Source organism: Urtica dioica, chromosome 8, assembly GCF_054948205.1.
Source record: "Urtica dioica subsp. dioica isolate 48M chromosome 8, U.dioica_male_clone48M_v1_H2, whole genome shotgun sequence".
Lineage (NCBI taxonomy): Eukaryota > Viridiplantae > Streptophyta > Magnoliopsida > Rosales > Urticaceae > Urtica > Urtica dioica.
Window position 1 is genome coordinate 23,473,291 of NC_142763.1, and position 8,778 is coordinate 23,482,068.

General features: G+C 37.2%; 3 protein-coding genes across 5 annotated transcripts; 1 reads left to right on the forward strand and 2 right to left on the reverse strand.

Moving 5' to 3' along the window:
* Window positions 1-1,068: 1,068 nt before the first annotated feature.
* On the reverse strand, window positions 1,069-1,750 carry LOC149388615 (uncharacterized). The gene is made up of 2 exons (XM_089621487.1): window positions 1,324-1,750; window positions 1,069-1,216 (listed from the first exon to the last, which is right to left on the reverse strand). The coding sequence occupies exons 1-2, from the start codon at window positions 1,748-1,750 to the stop codon at window positions 1,182-1,184; spliced, it is 462 nt and encodes a 153-aa protein (XP_089477613.1). The 3' UTR covers window positions 1,069-1,181.
* Window positions 1,751-4,952: 3,202 nt separating this feature from the next.
* On the forward strand, window positions 4,953-6,777 carry LOC149388616 (membralin-like protein At1g60995). 3 transcript variants are annotated; one of them, XR_016300806.1, is made up of 5 exons: window positions 4,953-5,387; window positions 5,497-5,570; window positions 5,758-5,820; window positions 5,932-6,349; window positions 6,456-6,776. XR_016300806.1 is itself a non-coding variant. In XM_089624167.1 (5 exons), exons 1-5 carry the CDS (start codon window positions 5,377-5,379, stop codon window positions 6,588-6,590), a joined length of 534 nt encoding a protein of 177 aa, XP_089480293.1. In that variant the 5' UTR covers window positions 4,953-5,376; the 3' UTR covers window positions 6,591-6,777. The 3 variants fall into 3 exon arrangements, 2 of the variants coding, with proteins under 2 accessions (XP_089480293.1, XP_089480292.1); XM_089624167.1 differs by lacking the exon at window positions 5,497-5,570 and having other exon boundaries at window positions 5,932-6,095; window positions 6,189-6,349; window positions 6,456-6,777; XM_089624166.1 differs by lacking the exon at window positions 5,497-5,570.
* A 152-nt stretch (window positions 6,778-6,929) lies between these two features.
* On the reverse strand, window positions 6,930-8,228 carry LOC149388617 (vesicle-associated membrane protein 711-like). Its single transcript, XM_089624168.1, has 2 exons — window positions 7,891-8,228; window positions 6,930-7,564 (listed from the first exon to the last, which is right to left on the reverse strand). The coding sequence occupies exons 1-2, from the start codon at window positions 8,105-8,107 to the stop codon at window positions 7,347-7,349; spliced, it is 435 nt and encodes a 144-aa protein (XP_089480294.1). The 5' UTR covers window positions 8,108-8,228; the 3' UTR covers window positions 6,930-7,346.
* Window positions 8,229-8,778: the final 550 nt, after the last annotated feature.

The window sequence follows — 8,778 nt, forward strand, 5'->3', positions numbered from 1 at the left end:
TATGGTTAGGACAATAGAATCGATACCCTTTAGATTTTTCTGGATAACCAATGAAGAAACCACTGATTGTTCTTGAGTCCAGTTTCCTTTCATGTGGATTATAAATTCTTACTTCTGCTGGGCAACCAAAAACATGCAGGTGCCTTAAACTAGGTTTTCTTCCCGTCCACAGTTCAAAAGGTGTCTTAGGAACTGCCTTACTGGGAACCCTGTTCAATAAATATACAGCGGTCTTTAAAGCATGCATCCACAAAGATTTGGGTAAAGAAGAATTGCTTAACATACTCCTAACCATATCCATTAAAGTACGATTACGCCTTTCTGCTACACCATTTTGTTGTGGTGTTCCTGGCATAGTGTATTGAGCACAAATACCACGGCTTTCTAGGAACTTAGCAAATGGACCAGGGCACTGTCCACTTTCATCATATCTTCCATAGTATTCACCACCCCTGTCAGACCTGACAATTTTCACCTTTCTATCTAATTATCTTTCAACTTCATTGACAAACACCTCTAGGGTATCTACCGATTGAGATTTTTCATGCAACAAATAGACATATCCATAACATGAAAAGTCGTCGATAAAAGTGATGAAATACCTTTCTCCACCAAGTGATGGAACGTCAAATGGCCCACATATATCGGTATGTATAATTTCAAGGAGCTGTGAGCTTCTTGTGGCTGATTTCTTAAGTGTCTGTCTTGTGTGCTTTCCCTTAATGCACTCAACACAAACTCCAAGATCGGTAAAATCCAAATTAGGTAGGATATCATTCTTTACCAACCTTTCGATTCTTTCTTTGGATATATGACCCAAACGTTTATGCCACAAGTAAGCAGACGATTCATTAGATAAACCACGTTTAGTACCAACATTATGATGCACGGTTAAAAGAGTTTCAGCAAAAAAGGTATCAAGCTTTAGTTTGTACAAACCATCACAAAGAATACCAGAACCCAAGAAAATATTTTGTTTGAATAAACTGAAACATCCATTCCCAAAATTAAAAGAGTACCCAGCTTTATCGAGTTTAGATATGGAAACCAGATTGCGAGAAACAGAGGGACCATAAAAAGTTTGAAAAAGGTCTAAATGATGCCCAGTGTCTAGGACTAAACGATAGGTTCCAATGGCTTCAACTTGGACTTTGGCTCTGTTTCCCATGAGGATGAATTTTTCATTTTGGCTTATGGTTTGGGTCGTAAGAAATCCCTGCATCGTATTTGAAACATGAGTGGTACAACCAGAATCAAGCCACCAAGTATTATAAGGAACTTCAGCAAAATTTGATTCGAAACATACAAAAGCACTAGGCTTACCCTTTCTTTCGAACCATGCCTTACGTTTTGGGCAATCTTTCTGCCAGTGCCAAGTCTTTTTACAGAACCGGCACGCATCATTGCTTAGTTCCTTCTTGTGGATTTGGACAGATGACTCATTAATCTTTGATAGTCCTTGCTTGCCCTTTCCAGTCTTCCATGGTTTCTTTCTAGCTCCTTTATGACCAACGAGATTGGCAGAATGATTTCCCGATTTCTTAAGCCTCGCTTCCTCTTGAATGAGCATACTTTGTAATTCATGCACATTCCATTTATCTTTCAGAGTGTTGTAATGCACATGAAATGTGCCATACTCAGGAGGTAAGGAATTGAGGATGAACGTTACTAGGAAATTTTCATTCACTTCCATTCCCATGGTCTTCAGTCTTGCTGCAATGTTCTTCATTTCGACAACATGCTCATGCATGGTATGAGAACCATCAAACTTCATGGTGGTTAACCTACCCATTAGTGCCCCAGCCCGTGACTTATCAGCCGAGTCGGACTGAGAGCTTTCTTCCACAAACTTCATAAATTCCTTAGCATTTTCAGTTTTCTTAAATGTGGACTTGATGTTGTCTTCTACAGTCATTCGCATAAACATTAGGCTCAGTCTGTTAGATCTTTCCCAAGCTTTATAGAATGATCTTTGGTCAGCGCCGCTAGCATCAGTTAGAGCAGCAGGTTTCTCACTTAAGAGTGCCGAATCAAGATCCAGAACACTGAGGTGAAACTGAACTTGTTCAGACCATTCAGAGAAATTAAGACCATTGAACTTAATAACAGACATGGCTTGCGACTGAAGAGAAACAGGAAAAGAGGCTGCAAAAATAAATAATAATATATGCTCACACATTAATGCTTTGAGTAATAAACCTAATCCATAATATAGATTCAGAATACGTGAAATAAACATAAGATATACATTGAAGTCACCTTTGGGCAGATCAATAATATATACGATAAGATAAACATAAATGATGCTAAAATAAATTTTCACATAATAGGTTATTGACATACTTGAATTAGATATATTTGCAATCTTTGGATATACTAAACATACCTAACCTAGCATATCAATTTACCACCATAATGTTCATGAATTATAAAACGAATAATCAACCTTTGGGCGATCCAAAATGTCTTATAACCGTGAACTTCAATTTACTCATGATAAAAAACTTAAAATATCATAATGTCATTTACTTTAAAAGCATCACATAAACATGAGTAATTGAAATTTATTTTCATTGACACCCAAAAAAAACGTTACAATTCGGTCACTTTGGTGACTAACAAATTGATCATAATATGGATATCAAAATAAAATAATTTTATAAAACATTATTCTATAATTATTATCCTTTGGCAATATAAGACTTTATAAAACCATATCACTTTGGTGATCAGGTTTAAACAATAAAATAATTTCAATTTGCCAGGTCATTAAGAAAAAAAAATGATGTAATATGCATAAGACAAAATCAAACTTCATGAATAAAAGATAATCAAAATATGTCAAATCCTGATATTCACTTAAAAGGAATCTGTTATTCTTAATAGGCAATAAACTAATTAGCCTTAAAATTCAATTTCAATAAAAGGAAAACGTAATACGTACCCTCATCATTAATATACATAAATTGAAGATACGCATATTGAATATCTACTTTTGCACGGGTACTTTCTTTGTAATGCACATCAACAAAACAAGAAAAACATGAAAGAAAAAAAAATATATGAGCATTGACAATTGTAAAAATAAAAGCATCTATCCCACTATGAACATCTACAAAACATCATCAGAGACATGCATAAAGGAAAAACAAACTTGATGCATCATATTACACTCCATGTGTAGATATAGAGTCAATGTGAATTTCTAAGACTACACATGCATATAAAACCTTTTCCTCAAGTCACTGAATATCAATACCCATTATATTTGGACCCAATTAACATAATCGGTGAAAGCTTCTGATAATTCAAACAATGAACACATGACAATAAGAAATCGTAATAGCAGTTGATTCAAATTATTAATTGAACGTACCAAAGCTGTAGCAGGTATAATAATGAGATCGCGTATGCCTCGATCATATCCATAAATCCGAGACATAAACATGAGCGCAAACACATATGGACCAACATAATTTCATCGAGTAATAGCAAAATAAAATAATTCATAAACGGAAAATCACAAGTTTTATAAGCAAGGCTCTGATACCACATGTAAGCATAATTTAAACGATCCTAATTAGCCAAGATCTTAGAACTAGATGATTTTCACAGAACATTAGGGATTGAGAAAACCTACCTCGATCCATGACGAGAGTGACGGTGACGGCAGCGGATGATCACCGGAATTGGTTTCTCTCTCTTGACCTCTTTAGACTTTAGAGCTTTCTTTTGATGGCAGAGAAAACTACGTAATAGGTTGAGAGAGGACCAATCCCTAGGGTTTCACTTTATATAGACCCACCATCAGGGTATAATAGGAATTTACCTTTTAATTAATTAACCAATATAATTTATCTAAAATATTAAACAGATATTGCACGTGGGCCAATACCCACATACAACCCACGTACGGGCCTAGGATATTACGTGGGTTAACATGAATGTGCAAGACATACCCATGTACTTTGGGGGGTTTTATTTTTGGAGGTCTTACGTGTTAGTGTCCGTACACTGGGTGAAAAAAAAGTTACTTCTCTCATCAAATCTGGTGACAGTCTTGATTAAGATGCAACGTGCAGTTTTGAGTTTGTTAGTACTTTTTGAACAAATTTCCTCAACCCCATAATGACCATTCAATTGGGTTAATAAGTAGGGTTATTATTACTGTTTATTACTATATTATTTTAAGTGGGTTATAATATTCAACATTTTGGGCTTCTCAGGTGCTCATCTAACAACTGCTAACTCAGACTATACTTCTATTTATTTAATCTTTTATATGTAATTTGGTTTCCAGGTTTAATTCCTACACGAATTTCACATGAACTCAGCAATAGTGATATAAACTCATGGAAATATTTGGCCACAGTTAATTGCATGTTGAAAACTAGAATTAGAGCTCAGCTCAAATCATATATAGTGATTTTTAGTTAGTGTATATTTTATGGACAATCATGTACCAATCAGAAAGAATGATTGACTTTTATAACATGTTATTAGTTGGATTTTAGGAAGTTGGTTGGAAGCTTGTCAAGTAGTAAAGAAAGAGAGAAATAAGATGAAGAAGGAAAATAAGAAAATACCTCATAAAACATTACTGATTATTTTTTCTTTTGAGAAAACATTATTCTCTTTTTTGAAAGAGATATAAAACACTATTTATTTTGATAGTTTTCACTTTAATGACATTTTTGGCCCCTCGTCTTTGACCTCTTTAACACCTTGGTCCCTGATTGAAAAAACTTGCAGTCTTGATCCATTATGATAGTCAGTTTTTCACTTTCAGTCTTTCCGTTAAAAAAACCGTCAAAACAGATGAAAAATGGATCATGTGCGTATCACGTGCCTTTTAAATGAGGACAAAATCGTAATTTAATAATAAATTAAAAAACAAATCATATTACAATTAAAATCAATAAAATAAAAATAAGAAATAAAAACAAATCATCTTCTTCTTTTCTCTCTCTCTGTACACGTTTTCTTTCTCTTCTCTTCCTCTCCTTCTTCTTTCGCTCAAGATCCGGCCGATCATCACCACTACCTCTCCTTCCTCATCTTTCTTTCTTCTTCTTCTTCTTCAGTCACGCGCGCCATCAACCGAGCTCGACTGTGTCGCGCGTTCGCCGAGGCCGAGAGAGATCGTCCGGCGACCACCGAGTTCTCGAGTTTTCCAGATCTGCGCGACGATGGCCACTCCTCCTCTAGTTCGGCGATACCCACTTCTAGGTCGTCCTCCCCACGCGGTCTTGTGCTGCCGGCGCCTTCTTTTGGCGGTGTTCTTATGTGGCGGCCTCTGGGCATCAAGATTGAAATGCCTTACCCTCTTCGTCGCTGTCACTTTGTTCTGTATTCTCGTTGTTATGCACGCCAATTATGTGCAGCAAGTAAGTTTCCTCTTGCTTTTTTTTTTGTCTTCTCTAGGGTTTATGGATATTGAGTGATTTTGATTTCCGTACCTGATCGGCTTGGTTTGGATTTGATTCGTTCTGTTAGGACTATCGTTCGACGAAATGTCTGTGTTCTGTGTTAGTAATGACTGAATTTGAAAGTGAAACCCGAAATTGAAGGTACTCTTTGAATTATTTAAGTGACGCTATTAGAGCCACCGTTCTTGGTGATGCTCAGTAATTATAATTTCAACTTTTCAAAAGAAAAATAAAAGTCCCGTACTTCATTGATTAAGCACTTGAGTTATAACCATTTTGATCATTATAGAAGTTTTTGCCTGAGTGAAATTCTTTTCAATTTTGAAAGCCTGGTTGTTCAAGTGAGCTATTGGTGGTTGGAACAACTGAAGCGCAGGTTATCCAAATCAAGGTAGTGATCAAATACTTTGTTTTCAAGTTATTGGGCTTATGTGTTTCTCTGCTGAGTTGAGATTGGTCTCATTGTAATTATTTTCTTTGTATCGGTTGACTGGATAACTAGTGCAGGATTGTGGTCAAGCGATGAATCTGAACATGCCGAGAGAAGTATTCCTGAAGTGAAACCTGCATTGGATAAGGTGGAAGAAGTGAACGTAAATGACAGTGGATTGGCATTTTCAGCGGCGAAATATTTTCTTAGTTGGATTGGTTCCAATGCTAAGAGAGGTAAATCATGTTCAAAGTTTCAAAATACTGAAAATGAAGTTCTTGAACATCAAGGCGAGAGTCTTACCACCACCGAGACTGTCGATGATCCAGCTCTGAAGATCGAGAAAGAGGAGCCTAGGAGTAGTTTTCCTTTGTATGCCAGGGATACAGTTAAGGCAGCGCTAGTTCACTTTGAAAAAAGATGGTATAGACGACTATCATTTATTTGGAGGCAATTAGTTCAAATCGTTGGGAGCTTCTCTAAGCTGTGGGTAAGTAGATCGAGGCAATTTATTTTAGAACGATTTGATGCATATCTTTGTGCTTTTCCCAAATAAGGTGTGCATTTTTAATTGAGAAAGTTTTTCGCTTCTTTAGAATATATTTGACGTGTTCCATATTACTTCCTCTATTCACCGTCCGAGTTGCTCGCCGGAGCTCCTGAGACACGCGGCGGTTTGCTTCTTCTCGGTCAGAGCGTGCGTGAGAGACGGGTCTCGTCCAGAAAGTTGAAGAGCTCTCTGCCACTGTCTCTCTTTGAGTTGTGTGGTTGTGTTGTACTGGAAACATATGATCGTTTTTTATTTTTTTTTATGAAGGATATGATCTTTTATAACTCTCCTTGTGTGGTTGTGTTGTACTGGAAACATATGCTAAATAAGAAATCTTGTGCTTTGTTCCAGACCCATTGTTTCAAAATAATTAGATTAAAGGTATTTGCTTGCTTTCAAGATATGATCTTCAAAATCTTACTAATTCCTCATTGACAAAACTGTCATACTCGAGGCAAGAAAGAAAAAACAAAGCTTTCACAGTGATGCTATCAAAAATGTCAATGTGACTGAGAAAAAAGAAAAAAGAATCATTTCATTTCAGTAAAGAAAGAAAAGAAAAAAGTTTAAAAACCATCAAAACCAGTAAACCGAACACATTCTCTGTGGACAATGAAACCAGAATCCCTCACTGAACTATAATTGAAGTGTCACGAACTAGAACTCCGGGCTGCTGAGCTGTCCACGGCCCCGTTGTTCTTCACTAGATTTCAATTCCGACCTCATTTCAAGCCATGGCTTGCTCACCCATTTCCATTCCTAACTCAGCCTTATTTTTTCTCACAATTTTATGCCTCGTGATCAGACCTTCTATTAGCGACTCAAATTCTTCAATCTCGTTCTCGTTCCCACACTTTGGAGGAGGTAAAGATCCCAAGCTCGCTTTCTACGGAGATTCAAAGCTGGTCGTTAATGGAGGAGATGGGTTTGGGGCTATTCAGCTGGTCGTCAACCCTCTGTTCTGGTACCCGGTTGACCTGTCCAAGCTCTGGTCAAACCACGAGGCTTTAATGGGTTTCGCTGGTGTGAACTCTTCAATTTCTTCTTCTTCTTCTTCGTCGTTCATGCCATAAGCCTGGGCGGAATGAACCGCACGGCCATAAGTCCTCACAAATCTCTGATGAATGTCCTCAAGAAAAGCAAACGGTATTCTTCCTGGAAAATGTGGATGCAAAGATATATAATTTGATTTCAAAGTCATTTATTCGTTCTTTAAAAAAATCTATCTCCTAGTAATGGATAGAAACAGAGGCCAGTGATTCCGCACAAGCTACAATACACACAACAATCAATGTTCACCAAAAGCTGTAAATAAAACTGTGTGATGACTACAAAACGCCTAATTTCGATCAATGAGGACAAAAAGAAGAAGCTAAAATGCGAAATTAGATTCAAGTAGGTTCAAATCGAAGTCAGGCTTGGAAGAATAAGATATTGAAAAAACGATCAGGAAAACGGATCGGGAAGGCAATAGTGCTTACTTCCGGCGACTTCGTCGGCCATACAGAGGACGGTGAGGCCATCCGTACGGCGGACATGGAAGATGTAGCGATCCTGAGAGTAAGAGACGTTCGTGTCGTTGTTCCCGGGAATCTTCTCGAGAATCTGCCTAGCGACCACGCTGGCGTTCGTCGCCGTCGCCGAGAACTCGGCGAGCACCACCGAGCCCCTCGCCACCAGCCCGTACAGAATCGCCATCTTCTCCGATATCGGTCGATCGGAGATTCTCGGCAGCCAAACAGATCGCTCGGTTTGAGAATGAGAACTCTCTCGCTCGCTCGTCTCTTGACTTGCTCTTGATTAGCAAATGGAAATTCTCTATTTTAAATAAAAAAAATAGAAGGGCATTTTAATAACTTTACTCTTTTTATTCGACACGTAAGCATTTTCTGTCTATTTTGACACTAAAAGTAACAGAAGGATTATAATTGAAAATTTGATTATCATAAAAGATCAAAATGGCAGGTTTTTTTCATCAGGTACCAAGGTGTTAAAGAGGCCATAGACGAGGGGCCAAAAATGTCATTAATTCTTTTTTTTATTACATCTTCTCACCTTTTATTTCATTTTCGATTTTAATGGCTTAGAGAAGGTCAACATAAATAGTTACACGCAAATTTTATTGATTGACATATAAGGTTTTTTTGGCAACAACATACGTACCACAATTTTTAATGTTTCAGACGAAATGAAAACATACGTATTTTATGTATTATGGTCCATTTATATAATGTAAATCCCATTATGAAGTTCAGAGGAAAAAAAAAACCCATTATGAAGGTGATCTAGGCCATTGGAGAGGGTGAAATGGGTAATAGTACATATCATTGATAAGTGCGTGTACCATAAAATTACTCGCTCATAAACAT